The sequence below is a fragment of the Anas platyrhynchos genome, chromosome 29 (assembly GCF_047663525.1).
Source record: "Anas platyrhynchos isolate ZD024472 breed Pekin duck chromosome 29, IASCAAS_PekinDuck_T2T, whole genome shotgun sequence".
NCBI classification, from domain to species: Eukaryota; Metazoa; Chordata; class Aves; order Anseriformes; family Anatidae; genus Anas; species Anas platyrhynchos.
In genome coordinates, this window is record NC_092615.1 from 5,726,651 (window position 1) to 5,748,758 (window position 22,108).

At 54.3% G+C, this 22,108-nt stretch overlaps 1 protein-coding gene across 2 annotated transcripts; it reads left to right on the forward strand.

Moving 5' to 3' along the window:
- Positions 1-754: 754 nt before the first annotated feature.
- On the forward strand, positions 755-20,623 carry NRTN (neurturin). Of its 2 annotated transcripts, none has more exons than XM_038169215.2 (3): positions 755-890; positions 14,096-14,330; positions 15,882-20,623. In XM_038169215.2, exons 2-3 carry the CDS (start codon positions 14,123-14,125, stop codon positions 16,328-16,330), a joined length of 657 nt encoding a protein of 218 aa, XP_038025143.1. In that variant the 5' UTR covers positions 755-890; positions 14,096-14,122; the 3' UTR covers positions 16,331-20,623. The 2 variants fall into 2 exon arrangements, with proteins under 2 accessions (XP_038025143.1, XP_038025144.1); XM_038169216.2 differs by having other exon boundaries at positions 758-890; positions 14,187-14,330.
- Positions 20,624-22,108: the final 1,485 nt, after the last annotated feature.

Consider the following 22,108-nt stretch of genomic DNA (forward strand, 5'->3'; position numbering starts at 1 on the left):
TGCAGCTTAGGTATTTGTCACCCTGCTCCTTCACTGTCCCCAAGTGCTGTGTATGGTAGAGGCTGGGGGAGGTGGGGGGGGGGCTTGTCTGCAGGCTGCTCTGAACTCTTTCTCTTCTGCAAAACTACAAAGGAAAAGGAACCTTTGGGATTAGATAAAATGGTGCAACATGAAAACCAAACGCGTTGCACGTGAAGGGTGTTAGTTTGTGACTTACAAGCAGCAGTTCAATAAACGTTTTTGGGGGAAAAGCGGTGCAAAGGGGGAGGGTTTAGCTTCGGGCAGCACGCTGAGATCTCTCCACCAGCACCTCCAGCAGGCGAAGGGTCCCGAGGGCTGGCGGGGGAGGGGGGGGGGCGAGGGCTCAGCCGGCTCCGGGACTCATCGTGAATTGCTCTGTGCCGGGGCTGCGGGTACCGGCGGAGGGGATGCTCGGAGCCCCGCGGTCCGGGGCGGCCCCGAAGATGCGGGGGGAGCAACGGGGGGGAGGCCGGTGCGGGGGGTGGAGGTGGTGGTGGTGGTGGTGATGCTGGAGGTGGTGGTGGGGGCGTGAGGCTGCGGGCAGCCCCGCCACCGGGAGCGGCCTCGCAGCGCAGCCCGGGACTGGGCGGAGGCGGGCCCGGGCGGGGCGCAGGAGCCGGCCCGTTCCAAACCCGCCCCCCGCCGCGGGGAGGAGGCGGTGGCCGAGCTCCCCCGTCTCGGCCTCCCCGTGCCGTGCCGAGCCGCGCCGTGCCGTGCCAGAGCTGAACCGAGCCAGAGCGAGCCGTGCCGGTCTGAACCCAAGCGTGCCGTGCCGAGCCGAGCCTTCTCATGGCGGCCCCCGGTCCCACGCGTGTCCCGGTCCCGGCACGGAGCCGCCGCTGAGCGCTGTGCTCCGGCTCGGCGTCCAGGTAAGCCCCGCGGCGGGGACAGAGCACCTGTTCCGAGCCTGGCACGGATCCTACCCACGGTCGAAGGGGCTCCTCCGGGACCTCAGGCGAGCCCCAGGACCCTGCGCCACGGAGGTGCTGAGCCCCGGTCCCGGGAGTCCCCACCGGAGCCTGGTGGGACCGGGCCGGGGGGCATAGCCCCTCGCCCCGGGGGGAGCAGCCCGAAAAACGGGGCTAGCCCCAGCCACCCACCTCTTGCTTGGTGCTGGGGCGGCCTTTGGGGCTGCTGAGGGAGTTTGCTTCATACTTGGAGACTGTCCCGCTGCGCAGAAACGCAAACACGGCGAGGACGGCTCAGGGTGCAGTTTGTTCGCATGGGGGGGTGGGGGTGGGGGCGAGAAATGTGTCCTGTCTAAATATTAGTTTAAGAAACGGAAGGCTCTGTGGCTGGTCTGTCTGCATCTGCAGCCCTGTCACTTTCTCCCAGCTCTAGCTGCCAGCGTTCAGCTGCCTCCGAGCTGCTGTTTCTGCATCCAGAGCTTGGCAGGGGCTGGGAGGTGAATTTCACCCCGGCATCGAGGGAGGGAATTTCCCGCTCTTGCTGTGGTCTGTACGAAGGCTTTAAAAAAACAACCTAGACCTCAGATGTCTTTATTGCACATATATGGTAGCTTGTAGCCAGCACTGATTTAAATCTTAGCATTGCTTGCAGAGCCAATCCACAATTTGGCGCTGGGTTGAGGGCATGCTTTATTGCAGTGGGAGGAATGGCTGATGGCTGTCAAAAGTGGCATGTGGGTCCTGGCCACGCACTGAAGTCCTCGTTCTAAAGCCAGGATCACCTGTGGATCCCAAATTCAGACTCCCACATTCGTGTGTGCTCCCAGGTTTAAGAGCAGAAGATGCTGCAAGATGCAGAGCAACCAGGTGGGGAAGGCGTATGTGTGTGGGGGAGGCTCTGCACAAGGAGCAGAAGAGGCTTGAGCACTCACCTTTTTTAAGCTGCCTCTTGTGACTGGGCCTCAGGTTCTACCCTAGAGCCTCCTGCTGCAGCACTGTCCCCAGTTGCGAAGCAGAGCTGGCAATGCTGTGTGGAAGCCTTGCTCTGGGATGCTGTGGTTCCTGGTGCGAGCATCCTTGGGGGCATCACTGGACACTTACCCACTAGCTGGGGTGCACTGCAGGCCATCCTGTGCCTCCATCGGCAGGTCCAGTGTTGGGCTGGGGAGAAAAGAGACTTTTTGTTTGTTTCTAAATCTCATTTTTTTTTAATAGCACTGGATCTTGGAGTGCTGGTTCAGCTCCTGCCTTGCCTGCAGGGAGGAGCAAAGGAGGTGCAGTGCACCCCTGGAGGACACTGCACTATATCCCCCTAGCTGTGCAGTAAGCCACAGCTGCAACTGCTCGGAGCAGGATTCATCATGCAGAGGAGGCACTCACTGTGCCAGGGTTGTGGGGCTGCAGAATTTGGTAGGGTGAGGAGAGAACCCAGCACCCTTGTGGCATACAGCCCCTCAGCTGTAAGCCAAAGGACCTGGCCCAGCTTTGCTGCGACACAGCCGGGGACAGGCAGACTGGAGCTGCTCCAGCATCCCGACTGTAGTGTCTGGGATGTAGGCACCCCTGGGTGCTCGGAAGTGCTGGGTGTGGAGCAGGGCTGGCAGCAGCTGCACTGGGTGCCCTCCCACGGTGCAGATGTGAATCACAGCTCAATGCTCTCCCTGCTTGCCTGGTAAAACCCTGCTCCCAGGGCTGTGCCGTGCTGCTATAGCTCTGTCAGGCTTGATTCTCTGGAGCAAGCTTTTAAGGTTGACTTCCAGCCCTGGGGAGGCTGTGAGGGAGGATCTAAGATTTGCAACATCCACTTTCTGAGTCCAATGTATGTAGTATGTAGCCTGAAGTGAAGCCCAGCTGGTAGTGTGGCAAGAGAAGGCACCACCTTGGCTGTCCCCAGCACTGTGTGCCATGCACATACCTGGCATGGTGGCATTAAGCACATGAGGCAGGCAGCTTCCTATCCCGGAGTTCCCCATCCTGTGATTTGCCCATGCAGGGATGGGTTTGGGGTCACGAAGACTTGGCAGCTGCCTGGTGATGCCATCCTCCCCCTCCAGAGCAGCCTGTGGTACCCAGTGAGGCCAAACCTCGACTGAGTGGGAGATGCTGGAGGTGGGGGGCAGGCTGGGCCAGGCACGCAGTGCCCGTTGCAGGAGGTGCAGTCAGGCAGCTCAGGACTGGTGTGTTTTACCACTGTGTTTTTTCCCCTGGTGCCACAGGCACTTTCATTGCTGGTCTAAACTAAAGCACATGTGCGCAGTCCTGCTGGCAGGAACCGAGCCTTTGCAAAGCCCAACAGGGGCAGTAGCACGTAGTCCTGCTCTGGCAGCTCTCAAGGGTGAGCTTGCTTGGGCTGGTGGCAAGGATCTCTCCCTGCACCCACCACCCCCACCCCCCTAGCCATGCCCGGGGTCCCTCAGCACCCCCAAAAGTTGCTGTAGCAATGCAGGCCTGGGTCTGGGTGAGGGGTCTACTCCAGCCCCACTGTTCGCTGGTCAGACCGGAGGAATCCCTCCCACCTCAGCTTTTTCCGTGACCTGGCTAGTTTGGAATGGTCTTTTCCCACTGAGCCTGGAGGAGGCGAAGAGAAAACCCAAACTTGTTCCTGCTGGTTGTGCCAGGACGCTCTTGTAGGAAGGAGCATCCCCAGCACGGGGAATGAGCCAGCCCCTCCACCACTGCCCAGGGAAGGGAAATGCCACAAGCAGTTTCACTCCCATTGCTTCTTTGTCACGAAACCCAAAACAGGCTCACTTTGTAACATAGCATCCAAAGAACTAAATTGAAACAATCATTTGCCACTGCGTTGTTCTCAAATGATGACAAAAAGCATTTCCTTCTGCAGCTGTTCAAAGGCCACGTTGCCAGCGTGTCCGTCCCCTAATAAGAAATGTCAGTCGCATCACTGCTGGTTTTTGTGAAGTGTTTTGATTTGGATAGAACCACATTTTTCCAGCAGGAAAGGTTTCCTTTGAACATTATCCAGGCCGAGCATGCAGGCACCAGGCTGTGGGGAGGTGGCAGCGCAGCCCTGCCTGGCCTCACTGGGGATACAGTGCTGCCAGGGGCCGTATCCTGGCACAGCCTCAGCGCAGCAGCAGCAGTTTAGAGCAGCAGCTGTGTTTCGCTCTGTTTCAGCATCTCTTTGTGGCACTGGGACCTGGCTGCACAGTGCTCAGTTAGCGACGATGAGCTCTCCTGGGCGATGCCTGGTGCTGAACAAGGACATTGCCCGCAAGTAGAGTTTGCTATAACAGGGCTCCAGGCTCCAGAGAGCCCTCAAGTTCACCCTATTGTGGTTTTCAGGCAGTGTTGGAGGGCTAAGGAGGTCTGCAAGCCCATCCCATGTCCTTCTCTAGGAAGAAAATGTGTCCTGGAAGGAACTGAGCGAAGCCAATTCTCAAAGCCTATTTAAAGCAAGCAAACAGTCCATGGGATTGTGGGGATGGGCTGATCAAGCAGCCAGCCCCAGAGCTTCCATGGCTGGGGAGGGCTGACAGCCCAGCGCCCCTGCTCACTCCAGGCCCTGGCAGCTCTGTTCAGGCACCACCAGTAAACGCATGTTGGTCATGTCCTGGGGCCGAGAGCCACTCCTGCCCATCTCTGGGGCTTGCTCGCAGCAGCAGAGCTGTCTGCAAAAGCACCGAGTGCTCAAATCAGTGACCAGGCAACAGCTTCTGCATGTTTTTTGGTGGCTTCTTTGCTTTTAATGATGTTGTTGTTGGCTGTGGCCAGACGGGGCTGGCGGGGAGCATGTGGTGTATTTATTGCTGGCAGTTGTTGCTCCCTGAACTTCCCCTGTAAAGCACCCGGGCTGTGGGACTTAGTGAAGGTGGGTGATGATCGAGTGGCTGCGCTGTTCCTGGCACCCCTGGGTGGGGCAGAGCCCCAGTCCTGCCCTTCAGCCCTCCTGGCCCCAGCAGGAGCATCTGTCTGAGCCCTCACAAACCCACTGCCCCATCCGAGTGGCACCATGGTCCCCGAGTGTTGGCAGCATTGTGAGGAGCAGCCAGGGGATGCTCCCAGCAAGGCACCACAGGGGCGTTTTGTGTTTCTCTGGGGCTTTCCCTCTCTGCTGCCCTCTCCATGGTGAACAAAGAGGCAAATGGCATGCCCCCATGCAATGCAGGGGACCAATACTTGTGCCACAGAGACAAACCTCAGCACCCTTAGTCCCCTGATCAGGCACTCTCTCCCGCCTGGGGCCACCAGCCCCTGTCCCTGAGGAAAGGCTCTCTTCCGATTTAACAGGGCAGCTGCTGTCTTCGCTAAGTGGTGCTGGCTTATTAAGAGTGCATTTTTGAGGCTTAGCAGCTCCACAGAGCCATCTGGGAGGGATGGTGCCAGTGGTGGAGCTGCCGCATGTGGCTGAAGGAGGCGAGAGTCCGCTGCCGGCTCTGCTGAGCCACACTGGATGCAAGTGCCACAGTCCCAAGCCCCAGCAGGGGATGATGCTCCTGTTCAGTGCCCACCCACATCTGGGGAGGCAGCCTGGGGGGGCTGCAAGGAGCCAGTCAGGATCTGAGTGGAATGAGCCCACCAAGCAAGGAGCCAGTGTTATGGGGCAGTGGCGGCCAGGACCCCATGGGATGCTGGCAGTGCCGTGCCCCTGGAAGAGCATCGCTTGGGGTGTGAGCTCCCCAGCCTGGGGCTTGCAGGGGATGGAGTCTGGCTTCCATCCTTCTCCAGGAACAGATCAGGGACGGATGATCTTGTCCACGGGGCTGGTGGCTTGGCTGTGCCTGCCAGCTCCACTCCCACAGGAGATGTGCAACAATCCCTCTTTCTGCTGGGGCTCTTCCTCCAACCACTACACCATTATCTTCCAGTAGTGCTTTCTTTAATTTCCTGTTGCCGCAGGCAGTGCCGGCAGCCCTGCCACATCATCTGCCCCTTTGCAACATCCTGCACAGTGAGGGCAGGAGCAGGGCTGCCCAGGCTGCAGACAGGTACAGGGAGGGTGAGGGGGGTCTGGGGGTTGGCATGGGCTGCAGCCAGGGAAATTGGGGTTGTGCTCGGTGATGCAAGGCAGGATGGAGGACGAAGCGGGGGGTGACAAGCTGTTGGGGAAGGACTGATGGCCATTGCCCTCCTTGTCCTGCTCAGGACATGGTCCATGCTCCTGCCTCTGCTGGTACTGATCCTGAGCAGCAGGAGATGCAGCCAGGCAGGACAGACTGGAGTGTTGCCATCCTGGGACTCCTGGGGCTTGGTGGAAGGGCTCAGAGAGCGAAGCGCTGCGCTTCTGGAATCTGTGTGGCTCCTCCTAGCCCACGCAGGAAGCCCTGAGCCAGGAGGATGTTGGGCAGGTTGTGGGGATGCAGCTGACTGCTGCAGGCAGCACTGCTGCGGAGTCATGCAGCCGCATTGGTGTCTGAGCATACAAAGGTCCAGGCAGCTGTGACCTGCTGTGCCGTGTAGCCCCACCGCTCTTTACCCCACTCCTGTCATCTGCAGCTCTCTTCATCCCAGCATCTCCCAGCTTTGAACCTCCTCCAAAGCAACCTTTCGGGATTGCTGAAATTTCCGTTCCCAGTGTGCCGCTGTTGCTGTCTGGGGAGGAATTCCTCATTTGTTAGCTCTGGAGCAGTGCTAAGTGCTTCAGCATGTCGGCAGCGGCTGCTGGAGTCGGACAGTAAATGCTAATGTGATATTAGGCCATGCACCATCCAAAACCCACTGGAAGAGTTTAGTGCAAATTGGATTTCCAAACCTCTATCGGGTCTCCGTGCCCTCAGCAAAGCACTGTAATCCCTGGTGGGTGCCTTGACAAGTCGGATCCTTCTGTGCAAAAAAAACAGATATCAGGAAAAGGGCAGCAGAGACGGAGGGATTCCCCAGTGCCAGGCTTGAAGTGGCATCACGAGTGCCTGCGGTCTTGCTTTCACCACCCTGTTCATCAAGGTGGTGGGAACTAATATGTGGTGTCCCTCAAGGACCATCATGCTCCAAGGGCATTTTTGCAGTGGGGAAACTGAGGTACGGTGCAGTGAGGCCACCCGCTATGTGCCATGATGCTAGCTGGGGCTGCAAAGAAGGAAAACTCTGCCAAGTGGAGAAGACAAGAGTGGCCACAGGTGGTGTTCCCCTGGCATCCCACTGCCCCTGTGCTGCTGCGCCCTCCTGGTCCCACTGTGCCTTTCCCTGGCTGGGGCAGGAGGAGGCTCTGCCCTGTCTAGGGCCAGGTGCCATGGCAGGGTGTAGATACAAGCAGTGTCGAAATTGGCCCAGAGGAGAGCACATCTGGGGCCCGGGCTCAGTCCTTCTGCCAACATGTAAGCTTTTAACCCTATTTCCTGAGGCACTGGGATTGTCCAAACAAGCCACAGTAATTAGTTTCCTTCAACAAACCACCCCTTTCTGGCATTACGTGGTTATTTAGTGTCAGAGGGTGGCTTGTCACTCCTCAAAAAACTGTCATTTGGATCAGGTTTTGGCAGTAGTGGGGCATTTGGGGCTGCAGAAGTGCTGCTGGGCAATGCAGGAGGCTGTAGTGGGTGCTGGGGCCAGGCTCATGGCAGCGTTGTTTGGCAGCAGCAGGGCTGTGTGGCAGCAGCAGGCACCCATGGGTGCCTGCACACTCTTGCTGGTGTTTTTTTTGGCTTGAGCTATCACTGATTTCCTGCAGGCCTACAGGAACCGTCATGGGTTTGCTGTAGGGAAAGATTCTGGGGAGAATTCTCCTGAGATTGACAGGAGGGATTTCACACAGCATTTTTTATTTACTCTGCCCACTAGCAAACAGTCATTTCTGTGTTGTTGTTGATTTTGTTTGTTTGTTATCTCAGCATTTTGCTTTGCAGTCTCTGTTTATTCCCACCTTGCTCCATGCCAGAGGAGTGATTCCACGTTGTCACAAGCCATGCTCCCTGCTCTGGCTGACACAGCGATACAATCAGGAAACATTTTCCTGTAATTTTATCTCTAATTACCCATCTCTTATCACAAAGTGCGGCTTCTGCTGCTGCTTGGAACCGACTGACTCAGCTTATAAATGTTATAAAAGGCTTTAAAGGAGTCATCCCCTTGGCAGAGGTGCCAAGTGGTGGGGACATCGCCAGGTGGCAGGGATGAGGGCAGCTGAGGTTTGCTCCGTCCCCATCAGTGCCGCAGGCTCCTGGGCTGAGGCCAAGAGGATGGGGCTGTGGCGGGGCCATGGGGCGTCCTGTGGCTGCCACCTCCAAGGGTGGGTGACAAGGCACCCTGGGTGGGGAGGTGGCAACAAGATGGCTGCCTTTAAGCTACTTTCACTCCCTGAAGTCCAAAGCAAGGGAAGCAGTGGCAGTATGGATGGGGGCCAGAGTGTGGCCGCTCTGTCTGATGGCAGCAACCTGGGGGCAGCTCAGTGGGTCCAGGAAGCTGCGCCCCAGTCTGGCTGCTTGCTCTGAGACCACACACCCACAGTCAAGCCGTGGCATCTCTCCACTGCAGTGGCTTGGTGCACAGTGTGGCTGCTGCTGCTCCATCCCACTGCCCTTGGCTGTATCACATGGGCTTGGCAAGGCCTTTTATTAATTTAATTTTAACCATGGTGGCTTTGTGGGGTTTGTTCTGTTTCATTTGGTTTTGGGATTTATTTATTTATTTATTTTTGTCCGCTGTTTAAAGAGCCGTAAACCAATCCTGTCCTGATTCAGGCTGAATATAGATGTCATGTCAGTGTGGGAGCAACGCAGCTTGCTGCGGCTTTGCATGCTTGGCCGCTGGCCTCTGCACCACCAGCAGTGCCTGGCCCCTCCTGGCCTCCTCCTAGCCCCTATGGCTTCTGCGGAGGCTGCGGCAGGGCAGGGCTTCTGTGCGCGCCCAGAGCAGCAAGGAGGACAAGGGACTGGCTTCCCTGCGGTTGGCCCTTTGGGAGGTGAAGGAGGGAAAGTGGGGCTGCAGGGAGAGCTTTGGAGCTCCTCGTGCCAGGCTGGTTTTCACTTAGGCAAAAGCAGAACCATATGGAGTGCAGGCTCTGGTTTTAGTTAGAGCCTGTGGGGAGAGCTGGGGAGGGAGTGAGTGGCTGGAGACTAGCGGCTGCTTTGTGGTTGGAGACGCTCCCTGGGCACCGCTGATTTTTGCCTTTGAAGTGCTGAGCAGCTCCAGAGCCCTTGCCCTGCCTGGGTGCCTGAAATCTGCGTGTGGTTCTTGTAGGGTGCTCCATGTCCCTGGCGAGGGATCACCAGCATGGGGACGGTGGCACTCATCCTGTGTTCCCAGAGCAATCCTCGGAACAGAGCTGGAGATGGGGATATCTTCTGTCTTCCTCTCCTTACTGCCTATGATTACTGTCAAAAGAGCAGGAAAATTCAACAGTTAAGCTCAGATCAGGGCTTGGGGCATTTTTCCTTTTGATGCTCCCAATTTTTCCACCAGTTTTGCCATTTTGGGGCTGTTCTGACCCTGCGGTATTGGTGGTCTCACTGCAGCCTTTCTCAGCACAACATCCGCCCTGCTGCTTTCAGATGCACCAATGCCATTTGGGGGCTGCATTTCCAAAGAGCAGGTCAGAAACTTAGGAAACATTTGCGAAAAAGTCTGTCTGGACACCATGGTGTCCTCATCCCCACCATCAGCATTTTGGCCTCTGGGAGCTGCTCACTCTCAAGGCTTCTCCAGTGCCGTCCTTGGTGTGGGGCCATGCTGGGAGCTCAGGGCCTGGAGGATCCGTGAGTGCTGCAGCCCTGGAGCTACTCTGCTGCAGCATGGAGTCAGGGTGGAAATTGTTTAATTCCTGCAGGGTGAGTCATGAGGAGCTGGGATTTCAAAGCAGCTTGGCTCCCATGTAAGGCACTAAAATAAACAGTGTGGCAGGTGGAAACTCTCTCTGATGTCCCATCAAGGCCTCGTTCTTTCCAAGTGTTTCATTTGCCAAAAACCTCGGCCACTATGGTCTCATCCATTCTCATGGCGCGGCTGAGTCTGAGCGCTTGAAAATAATGAATCAATGCCCAGAAGCATGAATTGACTGAAAATGTATGTCATACTTACAATATAATGTCTTTTGGGTGCTCTGGCTTCTGGGCTTTGAAGCTTAAGGACCAAACGTTTGCACATCTCCTCTTCCCCCTTCTTCCGCCCAGGAAGGAGGATTTAGGGTAAAAGAATGAACCCTGGCTTCTCGCCCTCACCTTGCACCATTGGGAGTTGAGGATCTGAGGAGCTGGCAGATAGCTGAAGCACATTGTGAGAGTCTGCTTGAAAAGTGGATGTGCTTAGGAAAGGAAGAGCTCTGAGAAAACCTGAGAGCATGAGCAGCAGGCAAAGCCCAAGCAGGCCAAAATACATTTGGGTTCTGTACCGTCTGTGGAACGGGAGAGCTGCTTTCCTTTTTCTCTGGGAAAGGCAGCAGAAACTCCAGTGCTTGGAAGCTGGAGTGAAGAAAACTCCGACTGAAAATCAGGCTCTGCTGATCCTGTGTTTTGCTGAGCAGTGGGGGCAATGAAGCACCGCAGAGGGCTCTGTAGGGCCAAGGGATAGCCTTGCTCCTTCAGGTGGAAATCTGAAGTCTTGCTAGGAGCAAGGCAGAAGTGCAGGGAGCTTGCCCCATGGCTCAGCTGCAGCAGAGGGGGAGCCAAGATCATCAGCTGCTTCTCGGCAAGTGATGAGCCTTGGCTGTGCTGCTGTCTTTTGTTTTTCATGAAATTTCCAGTTTGTCAGGACACAGATCCTCATCTCTTCCACCTATGGAGCATCTGTGGAGGAGGCTGGTGGAGCATGGGCTTGGTTTTGGTACTTGGCTCCTGCAAAATGGGGCTGATGCTTCCATTCCTGAAGGTTTTCTCCTTCAGGATTGAGTTCCTGCTTGGCAGCAGGCACAGCGTGGCTGGACTTGTACGGTCAAATTGATGGATGATCAGGAGGATGCAGGAGAATACAGCACTTTTGGGCTGTTATCCAGAATATGGGAGAGAAAAGGCCTTAGGCCTTTAATCAAGCCCAGGAGCATAATGGGGTTGTAACGTAGCTGCAAGTGCCCAAATCCTGCCAGGACTCAAAACCTCTTTGCAGCAAGCCCATGGCACGAGTACCCCTGCATTGCTGCAGCATGGCAGTATGGCAGGGCTGATGTAAATGCACAGGAACAGCCTGCGGTGGCAACAGCCCGTGAAACCATTGCTGCCTGAGGGGGTTTGGATCCCAGAGAGCCACAGCAAGAGTGGAGTGGGGTGCCTGGGGCATGCTTAGTTTGCCTGGGGACAGGAGGGCATTTGGTGCGGCTGCACGAGCACCAGGAACCCTCTGTCAAGGCTGTGTCCCTGAGCCATCCTAGCCTCACACCCTCATTTCTACAAAATGGCTTTGAGCCAGTGGGACAAGCTGAGCATGGAGCCCAGTGGCAGTTCTCTATGTCTAGGGAATGGTGTGTGGTAGAGCCTGGCCCCGGGGACTTGTGACGTTTACCCTGCCCTGCTGAGCACGTCAACCTGGGTCTGGTGGTGCTAGGCAGTGCCTGCACCTTTGCATTGCAGAGAAATAGCAAAGAGACTGGAGCAGCAGCAGCAGTGAGGACCTGCTTGGACCGCTAAGTCTGGGCTGGGAAGACCCTGATGCTTCCTTGCTGGCTGTGCCAGTGGGACCAAACTTTGGGTACCACAAATGCTCACCCCAGCAGATCCAGTCCTTGGGGTGCTCCAACTTCTTCTGCAGGAGGGAGTAAGAGGGCTTTGGGGATGGGGACGGGGACAAGGAAGGGGCTGTGCCTACTGGGCTTTCCATGATGTCTGAGCAGAGCCCAGCAGAGCAGTGCCACCTGTGGAAGCAGCTGTGGGCTGGTGCCTGTTGGTGTGGGGCTGTCCAGTCGCAGCTTTGTGTCAGAAGCCCTGAGCCCTCACAGTTATTTATTGTTGCTGGGACTGGGTTTAGAATAGGTGGAAACCAAAAAGACAGGAGGGCAAAGTTCAAGCATCAGCCTGGGTGAGTCACGGGCTGCGATGTGTGTGTGTGCTTTTCCTTTTCTCCCCCTCGAATTTCAGCTTTCGCCATGGGTTGCCACATGTGGGCTGTGGCATTTTAGAGCAAGAAAAACTGGAGGCAAAGTCTGGAATATATATAGAGAGAGGGAGAGAGGGAGTGAGTATTATTGTTTGCACACTGGAGCCAGGGTTCTGGTCTTTTGAAAGGTCACCAGCAAGCGGGTGGGGGACACAATTTCTGGCTGCTGAAATAAGAGGCTGTTTTATGGGATGTGCAGCAAGGCTGAAACCACCCTGCTAAACTGTTAGGGGCTCAAAATGAGCCAGAGACCCTTCCCTGCAGCTGGCTGGCCATGTGGTCCTGCCCCTGCCCACAGCATCTCCTGCCTAGCTCGGACCCTGTACTACCGCTGTCAGAGTGGCACCACGAGCCATGTCCCTTCCCCACATCCAAAGCTGCTGCTACATGTTTCCCTTGAGGCAGCTGTTTCTTCCTAAGGCTTTTATTCCCCTTCATTTTGCATGCTGTCTGAGAGTGAACTGCAATTTTCTCAGCCCTGTGTGCTTTAGCAGCCGTGCCCTGATGCCTCTCTGGGATCTGTGTGACATCCTTGAGTGTTTTTGGTGCCTGTTCTCTGCTCCTGCCAGTTGATTGAGCTCTTGACTCACAGGTGAAATCTCAACTTGAAGGCACTTAATCATTGCGATTAATGGTGGGGCAAACACCCAACGGCCATAATCGTCCTTCCTGTGGTGGCTTTGCTGGGGCTCAAGGGGCCAGCACCGTCCACTCTGGGTGCGCCCTCCCCATGAGCCAGCTGTGAGCACTTGCCCCGACTCGTGCAGCCACGGTACGGGTTTTGCAGCGGGTGCTTATCGGCTCAGTGTCTTGGCCAGCACTGCCTCCCGGTACCACGGCAGGATTTCATGCTCTTACCTCCTTATATGGCTAAACTATTCTTTTTCTATCTTGGCATTGTTTATAGCCCAGTTGAAAATATTTAGACTCTGGCTGGGTTATACAATTATCTTGTAACCTACAGGGCATGTAATTACTATTAGTTAACATGTAATTATCTGCATCCTGTAAAATAAAGTGTTGTTGGCAATGGGACAGCATTCTCGTTGTTTTCCACAATAATGGTAAAAGTGAATCTGTCAAATTCCATTTTAAAATAAACATTTTCCCCCAGTAAATTCTATTTGGCAAATATTGCTAAACTGGGCTGTGGGTATTTTTTTTCCCCTCTCATTCTCTTCTTCCTTCTCCCCTCTCCCCCCGCCCCCCCCATGGAAAATTTATTTAAAAAGGAGAAATGTTTGGAGTTTGTAAGGAACTGAAATGAGAAAAAGGGGCTGGGAGGCGACTGCGAGTCAGTGCCGCTTTCCGAGGGCTGGCATTGATGGGGATTTAATGGCTGACAGCTCGCCAGCAGGCGTTCAGACCCGACCTCCCACGGCCTGGCAGGGTTGCGCTGGCGCCTCTCAAATCCTACTACGTCCAACCTGCTTTGGATGGACAAAATCCAGCAGCGTCAGGTAAGGGCATCCGCAGCCTTGTCCCAGCCACTTGCAAGATTTGTCTCCCGTGCTGCAGCCCCGAATTTTGGCCTGCCTGTGGTCCCTGTGTGCTAGCGCTGCTCCTGCCCACTGTGTTGCTGGATGCTGGGATGCACCAGGGCTGTTCTTGAGATTTTTGTGATTTTTCACTAGTTTTGACAGAGTGGGGGCATCCATGTTGGTCCACTGGTGGGGCAGGGATTTGTGCAGAGGTCAGGCAGCATAACCCTGAACCCCAGTAGGCTCTGGGCCCTGGGTAAGCTGGTGGCCAGCAGGGGCGGAGCAAGCTGTACTGGGGCTCAGTGCAGGGTGAGGACGATGGAGCGGGGGTGGGACATGGCTTTGTCCATCCTTTACTTGCATCCACCTGTTGGGGTATTGGCCCCAGTGCGACATGGAGATCCAGCCACCAGAAAGGAGGCTTAAATGTGTCTGGTGAGGCTGCCTGCTGTAAGGGATGCATGGGATGAGGACATCTCCTTGTCCCCACTGTCACCAAGTAGGACATATCAGCCAAGAGCGACCTTTGCCTTTTCTCTGTGCAGCACAGCCTGGGGCTGCAGTACATCTCTGTGCCTTGGTTTCCCCACCACAAAGCTGGACCAGTCTCGGGGGTGGAGGGGATGGGCTGGAGACATGGGGCTGGGGGTGAGAGAGGGCACCACGGGCAAAGGCCATATAATAAGGATATTTGTTTTGCCTGTTTTGCAGAGTTTCAATGTTCTGACTTGCTCTAAGATGAAGGTATGGAAGTTTGCAGCCATTGCATCGATGCTCCTCAGTTCCATGTTATCCATTTTAGTTTGTAGAGACATGTTCAACGGAAGCCGGACATACAGCCCCTTGCCTTCCTCGCTGTCCTCACGGGCATCCTCCTCTTCACTGCCGGCAGCTCTGCGGAGACCCCCTCGGGCCCTGCCACGCCACAGCTCGCTGCTCACCCAGTGTAAGCTGCCGCGCCCGCGCCCCGGCTGCTCAACACCAGCAGAGGCTGTTTTCGGCTCTCCTGAGGCTGAGCCCATAGATGCCACTGTGTCCTCAGGTGTTCACCCAGGCATGCTCACTCTGCTGCCTCCCTTCTCTCTCTTGCTCCTGCATCAGTGGGTTGCAAGCATTTAGCAAGGAGCGGAGTCGGGAGGCACTGGTCCCTAGAAAACCATGCATGGAAAACGCAGCCTCTGGGCAACAAATCTTCATGCAAGCACATCAGCTCTTCATGCAGGGAAACCAAATGCAAACAGCTCATCTTAATGCAAAGAAGCTGCTTTTTTTTTTTTTTTTTTTTCCCTCACCAAATGGCTTTCTTTCTTTTTCTTGTTTCTTTTAATTTCCATGCTGTTTTTAAAAATGTGAAATGTCAAATGGGAGCTCAAAGCAAAGGGGAACAGCTCCATCCTGCTGTGAGGCAGCGACTTCCCCCAAAGCTGTGCTCATCCCTTTGTGCTTGCTGGAAATCCCAGGCATGTTTGCTTTTATTCCAAACGAGAAGAACTTCTTTTTGGTTTGAAATTTTGAAATTGATGACAAGCTGTCAAATTATGCTTTTCTCCTCATTTTGATGCTTCTCCTGGCACTGAGTTGGACCAAGCCTAGCCTCAGGGTTAGGACAAAGGGACACAGATGTTGCCACCAGTGTCTGCTTGTCGGCCATGGCCGTGGCTGTGTGCATAGGGATTTTGTTGGGCAGCCCTTTCACTGAGACAACAGGAAATCATCACAAATATTCAGTTTGTTGGTGTTTCTCACCACCCCATCATGGCTTTTCTGCAGCATCATCTCGTGGTGGGGACCACGTTTTTGCACATCTGCAAGTTGGAGTGATGCCACCGAGGACTGTTGCTGGCACTGTTAATTCTCCTGTGCAGCTTAGTGCAGGCGTGGGGTCCTCCCGTGTCCACCTGTAGGTGCCATTGCTGCTCAAGCCCCAGTGTCATGCTCCAGCTGGAGCAGCCCTGCTGCCTGATCCCTGGCCACAGCAGTGCTGCCACTGGTCATCTGGAAAGCATGAGCACAACAGTACTGCTTTCTGTCCCCCAAATTTCACTTTTAAGCATGCGCTTGATGTTGTGCAGGGAAAGAGGCTGTTTGGGACAGCTCCGGGCAGGGGAGAAAGCAGACAGTAGAAGGAAAGGGGAGGGAGGTGTGTGTGTGTTTTTTATTGTGGGCAGTGGCGGTGGCAGCAGCACAACAAGGTACCTCCACGGGGTCTCAGCCCCGTGCATGCAGGGTGCGACCTGGCTGGGGCACTGAGTGGCCCCGCAGTGGCTACTGGCCCAGTGTCTTCCCTGTCCTCCCAGCCAAGGGCTGGTTCAGGCAGTCACTGTGGTTCAGCAACATGTTGTCGAGATCAATTTTGCAATTTTCTGCAAAACCTTGCATGGAGGGAGCAGGGAGCCAGCACTACACAGCACTACACAGGGAGCCAGGGGTACATCCACAGCTCCAGGGGACGCCCACCAGGGGGGACACCTGCTAACGGCCACCCCTTCTCTTGCAGACGGCAGCTTGTTCGAGAGCTACACAGAGGGGGAGATCCGGCAGCTCATCTCAGCACTGGTGGAGCGCTACAGCCAGGCCATGAACTCAGGCGGCCACGAGCTGCCGCTCTTCCCCAAGGCGGGCAACCGCATGAAGCGCGCACGAGCTCGCCACAAACCCTGTGCCCTGAAGGAGCTGGAGGTAAGCGTCAGCGAGCTGGGCCTGGGTTATGAGTCAGACGAGACAGTGCTGTTCCGCTACTGCAGCGGCACCTGTGACGCAGCTGTCAGGAACTATGACCTCTCACTGAAGAGTGTACGCAGCAAGAGGAGGATCAGGAAGGAGAAGGTCCGGGCTCGGCCCTGCTGCCGGCCGCTTTCCTATGATGACGATGTCTCCTTCTTGGATGCCTACAACCGCTACTACACTGTCAACGAGCTCTCGGCCAAGGAGTGTGGCTGCGTGTGAAGGGCCGGGGTGGCCAGGCGGAGGCGATGCCCCAGAACCGCTGGCAGCAAGGCCAAGGGGTCACGGTCTGCTGTGAGGATGGGGACGGGCCCTGCACCGCTGCCTGCCCCAGTGACCCTCCCCATTTGGGGCAGTGGGGGCTGTGGGAGGAGAAGAGACTGCGATGCTCGTTTATCCCCAAGCGCTGCTTCCTGGCTCACATACACATGTGACGTGACTGTACAGGACTGTAGAGGAAGCTGTAAGTGCCATCGGAGGCTGCAGTCGTTGAGGGGTGGTCTGGGGGTGCCAGTGGGTGTGCAACACATGAGCAGGGTGTGCTGTGGGCGCAGGGCACTTTGCACGCTTGGGGTGCATGCATATGGGGTGTGTTGAACGCAGCGTGTCACACATATGGGACACATCACAAGCTGAAGGGGGGATGCAAGGCAGGTGTGAACTGCACAGAGGTGATGAGTCCAGGTGCGTGGGGTGGTAGGAGCAAGAGGCTGCACTGCAGGGCTGTGCAGGTGGTGCCATGGTGCTGGACACGATGTGCTAGATGCATAGTGCGTGTTATGGGCATGGGGAGTGTTAAACAGCTGCGGGTGCCCTCAGGGGGGTGCTGAGCCCCATGGGCTGAAGCTGCCCTGTGTGTGGGGTTTCCTGGTTTCACTGCAGCCATACTGGGGTCCCTATGCTGCACAGGGGTGGTCCCATGCCCCCAGATTCCCTGGTGTAGAGCAGAGCTGCACGGACGCTGGTTTGTGCTCTGGGGAAAGGGTCTGGCTCCACTCCCGGTGCCTGCTTTGTGATCACCTCACGCTCCGCAGCCTGGGCTTGGCTTTCTAAAACTTGGGATAATCTGAAGTAACTGGATTAACCTCTCAACCCCTCTGCAGGCAGTGGGGCTTGAGATGTGCCACCACCAGGGAGGGGACAAAGCACCACGAGGCCACTGGCAAAGCTGGGTTGGCAGCGTGGCTGGAAGCACCGACGGTTTGGGTTCCCCCGAAAGCCAGACTGGCCCTGCCAGCTGCAGCACGTGTGTAATTCCCATTGCCTTGCAGGGCGGTGGGGCTCAAATTGTGCGCGGGAGAGGGCTCAGGCCTGGGCTTTGGCTACGGTTCGCATTTACAGCAGTGTCACTCTTGTTTACTCTGCGGAGAAATAAATGAGACCGCAGACTTTTGCATTCTCTGGGCAGGCTAAATTTGTTGCCTGGGATTGATGGGTTTTCTCCCCTTGGCCTTCTTCCCAGAAAAAGCAAATCATAAACAGAAGGAGAATATTGGTGTCATGTCCTGGGCATTAACCACTGCGAGTGAAAACACTCTGCTCGCAGCCCCTATGGCAGTGGTGGCCTCATTCCCAGCCCAGCTCTGTGATGGAGCAGGGAGCAGTTGTGCTGCTACAGGGGCTGTGTGGGATTTTGGGGTGCAGCCCCGCGGGGGACACAGCAGCCCCTGTCTCCCCCTGACAGGGCAGGCAGTGGGGGGATGGGGGGCAGCAGCTGCCTGACCCCTGTGCAGGGCCGGGCTGGCTTTGTGCTTTCCATCCAGCAGCCACTCTTGGCTGAGCGGAGCCAGGATGTAGCGATGCAATGTAAACACCATCCTTCAGCAGGGCTGGCCGTGCACCCAGCGTCCCCGTGAAAGCAGTCTGCATTCTGTAACGCTGAGTTTTCCCCCTCACGACTGGGAAAAGGAGACGCTGCCACTGGCATGGGGTGCAAAGCCTGTCTGCGGGGCACTGGCCCGGGCGGATGCACACTGGGACACAAATGCTGCTGAGATGGTGAAAGCTGTGTGACACCGCAGGTGCGCAGAGCTGGCTGCTCACAAAATGCTTTTGCAAAGTGCCGCAGCACTGTGAGGGTTGCATGGAAGGGGAATGAGAAAGATGTCCCCCAAAATAAGCAGCCAGAGGCTGTGCAGTAGGAGTAGAATGGAGGCAGCAGATGAGCACTATCAGTGTGGTTGCTCACGGCAGATAACCGACTCACTCCTGACTAAAAAAAAAAATAATACACCCAAATCTAATAATAATAACGGCACTCTCAAGGGCTTGGGTGCTTTCCAGTTCTTACTACTATAAAACTAAAATTAGTTTTGTTGCAGAAGCCTCCAGTTAAAAAAAAAAAAAAAGGCAGGAACTTGAGCACTAAAGGAAGGGAAGGTGCTACAGCACAGCAGCAGTGCAGCACCGGGCCCCGTGTAAGGAGGGTTTGTAGATGGGCTCCCTGCAGCTGCCCCTGCCTGCATTGTCCTGAGCCCAGGGAGGTGCTTGTGGGATTTCATAACTGCTGCATTGCCCAAGTGTCTGTTTACAGCCTGTTTGTAGAAAGTTCTGAGAAATATCAGGGTGGTTTAGGGTGCTGTGATGTGCAAGAGCTCAGCAGTGCCTGCTGAGAGCAGACCTGGCATGAGGGATGAGGCCAAAGGTCCCATCCTCCTGCCTGCCCTTGGCTGTGAGCAGTGGGGAGGTGAAGGGGCTCGGGCACCCCAGCCCCAAAAGTCCGGGCCCACGAGGGAAAACTTGATGGAATGCGTGCACGCTGCAAATCAATGCAAATAGCTGTGCTGAACCTTTATTCCCTCCCTTCACCCCCCCTCTTTTTCACCCCATCAGCATCCCGCCTGCACAGAGGAGCAGGGGAAGTGGCTGACATTCACTGCTGATGGCGCAGCGGCTAAGTGTGCTGAGCGTGGGGTTTTTGGAGTGCAGCTGGGCTGCAGCTGGGCTTCACGACCACAGGCTCCTGGAGCAGTTCTGGGGCTGAGCACACCCATTGCGGCTGTTGCCTGGGGGTGGTTTTGGCTTGCCTGTCACTGTCGTGCATGTTGCTTGGGGCTGTCCTCTTGGTGACACTGAGTCCACCCTGTGCTGCTGCAGGAGCATCGCCCAGCCCACATTGTCCTGTGCCGTGCTGCTGCTGCCTGGGCAGAGAAATGTGGTTCCAATAGAAATACTGATATTTCCCTAATGCTTTCCGTTTCTCCGGCCCTCTCTGCTGTAATAGGAGCTGGAGCTGTCTGTAAGAATGTCTACAATGCAGAAAAGGCAAAAGGATGGAAAATTCCCTCCTCAAAGCTACAGCAAAAACTCATCTGTCTCCCTTCCTTGTCATCCCATGCATTACTTATTGTTAATAATAACAATGGTGTGCCACATCTCTCAGGGGGTGGTTTTAGGATTCTTGTGTCTTCTTGCAGCTTGCCTATCCGCTGCTGCAGCCTTGCTTCAGCATCACCCGCAAGGGCAGGAGGCAAGGGTGTTTCACAGAGTTTGAAAACTCAAGAGGTTTGGAAACACAAGATGTTTAAAACTATTCCGGTGGTGACAGCTCAAAATATGAGTGTTATGTTATCCCGGCTCTCCTACAATGAGTTATGGGACGTTTCATTGTGTTTTACTATACACATCTCTATATGAACGTGCCTGTGTTTGTGTAATGCTGGCCGGAGCCGGAGGCGTGCGAGGCGCAGCAGCGCTGGCTCTGGCTCTGGCTCGGCTCCGCCTGTCACTTGCATCAGTCGGGATCCCATTTGCTGACAACGGGCTCACTCCCGATTTGGTATCTGTGAGGGGGAAATGGGCCTAACATCATTGTTTCCACTTGATGAAAGCACTGGCAAACATCGTGTTCCTTATTTAAACAGGTCCAGAAACTTGCTGGGAAGAAATCATTTTTCCCAGTTTATCAAGACAAATTATTTTTCATCGGTATTCAAAACCTCAGCCTTCTTCTCTCAATAAATAGGGCTACCACATGTTTTTGTTCTTGGTTAAACAAGGCGTAGCCTCAAACTTGAGGCCCAAGAAGAGGGAAAAAAAAAAAAAAAAGGATAAAAAGGGAAAAAAAACCCACAGAGGTAAACACAGAGGTTTAGCAACTGCAGGTGGGAGCAGGGTGGGCACAAGCGGAGGCAGCCCTGCCTCCATGGCTCTGCTCGGCACTGTCTGCGTAGATCCATTTCCCTTCTGGTATAGTTGGGTCTGACCGACCATCTGCAGAAGTTGATGCAATGCATCTATATTTTAGATACGCTCTATTTATTCAAAGTAACTTATGTTATTTATTTAGATACCATAGTGTGCCATCTACGTAATGCGTTCTTTCTCTCTTTTTTTAAAAATATTTTATTTATTGATCCAAATGGTGCCAAATGCAGTTTACATTTATTACAATTTTACCATTTATTCTAAACAATGGGAAAAATACAGTATGATTTTTTTTAAACAAACATAAACTTGGGTGTGATGCTGTTACATACTCACGGTAAAGTAAAAATAAAAGGAGAATTACACTGATTTCTCTGTGGTTCATCTTTTACTGATGCCTATGTATAAACGATAGCAGCACGGCATTATGTCTGCAGGATGGGCAGGGAAATGGGAAATTTAGCTTTTCTTTCGGGAAGGCAGGGAGGAGTGGCAGAAGCTCCAGTTTCCTGCCAACAGCCCCCATTTCTTTTATTCCATCATCGTAAAACAATATTTATGTAAAATCACCAGTTAAAAATGTTACCAGGACTGGGGCATTGCCTGCATGGGTTTGTATTGGTATGGCCACATGAATCATTGTCCTTGCCCCCTGCTTGTAAAGGCTTGGGTTGGCGCAAAGGCTTGTTCCAGCTGAAGTGACCCATAGGGATGCACCGATTGTGACAAAATCATGTGAAAAGAAAAAAGAGAAGAGAAAAAAGAAAAGAGAAGAGAGAAAAAAGAAAAAGAGAAAAGAAGAGAGAAAAAAGAAGAGAGAAAAGAAAAGGAGAATAAAGAAGAGAGAAAAGAAAAGGAGAGAAAAAAAGAAGAGAGGAAAAAGAAGAGAAAATAAGAGAGAAAGGAGAAAAGAAATGAAAAGAAAAGAAAAGGTTTTGATAAGGTCAGCCAGAAAAATATTTCATTTGCTTATCCAGAAGCAGCACTGAGGTTAGAAGCATGTTTTATTTTATAGAAAAAACATCTCACAGTCAGCAGCAAGCATTGGCTGAGGCTTTGTTGCTCTTCATATTAGGATGATTATGGTGGTTAATATTTCATTTTGGGGGAAATGCTGCAATTTGGAATCCCAGCCAAGCTCAGCATGCGGACACGTTTCCATGCTGTGGGCATGGGCAGCGCTGTGCCCACCCCAGATCTGCAGAGCATTCGAACCCTGCTTTGAAACTCCTCACCCCACTGAACAGGTGTCAGCCTCTCCTCGTGGGCACTGCCCCCACTGAACGAGTGCTGCCCCCAGTTATTACATTGAGCATCTCCCGCATTTAATGCATTGCTCATCTTAACACATGATTAAGCCGTAAGGTGTTTATGCTGCCACCACATTCACGGAGTGTTGGGAAGAGGCTGCAGCAGCGTCCTGTAGAAGTATAACACCCCCTGAGTGTTATGAGAACATGAGTGTTAAGAGAAAAACACCTTTTTTTTTTTTTTTCACTAAAATAGGCTGCAGCTATGGCATGCTTGTGGGTACAAGTTCCTACGTTTGTAAACAAAACCGCTCCATCTCGAACACAGCCAGTGAGCTGCCCCGCTGCCCTTGGCACTGGGTAGAGGGGGGGAAGAACCAAAAAAAAACATGCTAAAACACTCGAAACACAAAGGTTTATAAAGTTTTTTTGGGGGAAATGGAAAAAAAGATCTGTTTATATTCCCCCCATCATGCCACCCAGAGGCCTGACAGCCATGGACGGCTCGTGGCTGAGTCAAATGCTCACACTTGAAGCTCCGCTCTGTAAATATTTTATGAAGCATCTTTTGAGACTCATAAATCCTTGTACATGTGCGTGCGTG

Coding starts and splice junctions, on each gene's coding strand:
- NRTN (XM_038169215.2), top strand. CDS start 14,123: ATGAAGGTATGGAAGTTTGCAGCCATTGCATCGATGCTCCTCAGTTCC. Junction 14,331..15,881: donor CAGCTCGCTGCTCACCCAGT/GTAAGCTGCCGC, acceptor CTTCTCTTGCAG/ACGGCAGCTTGTTCGAGAGC.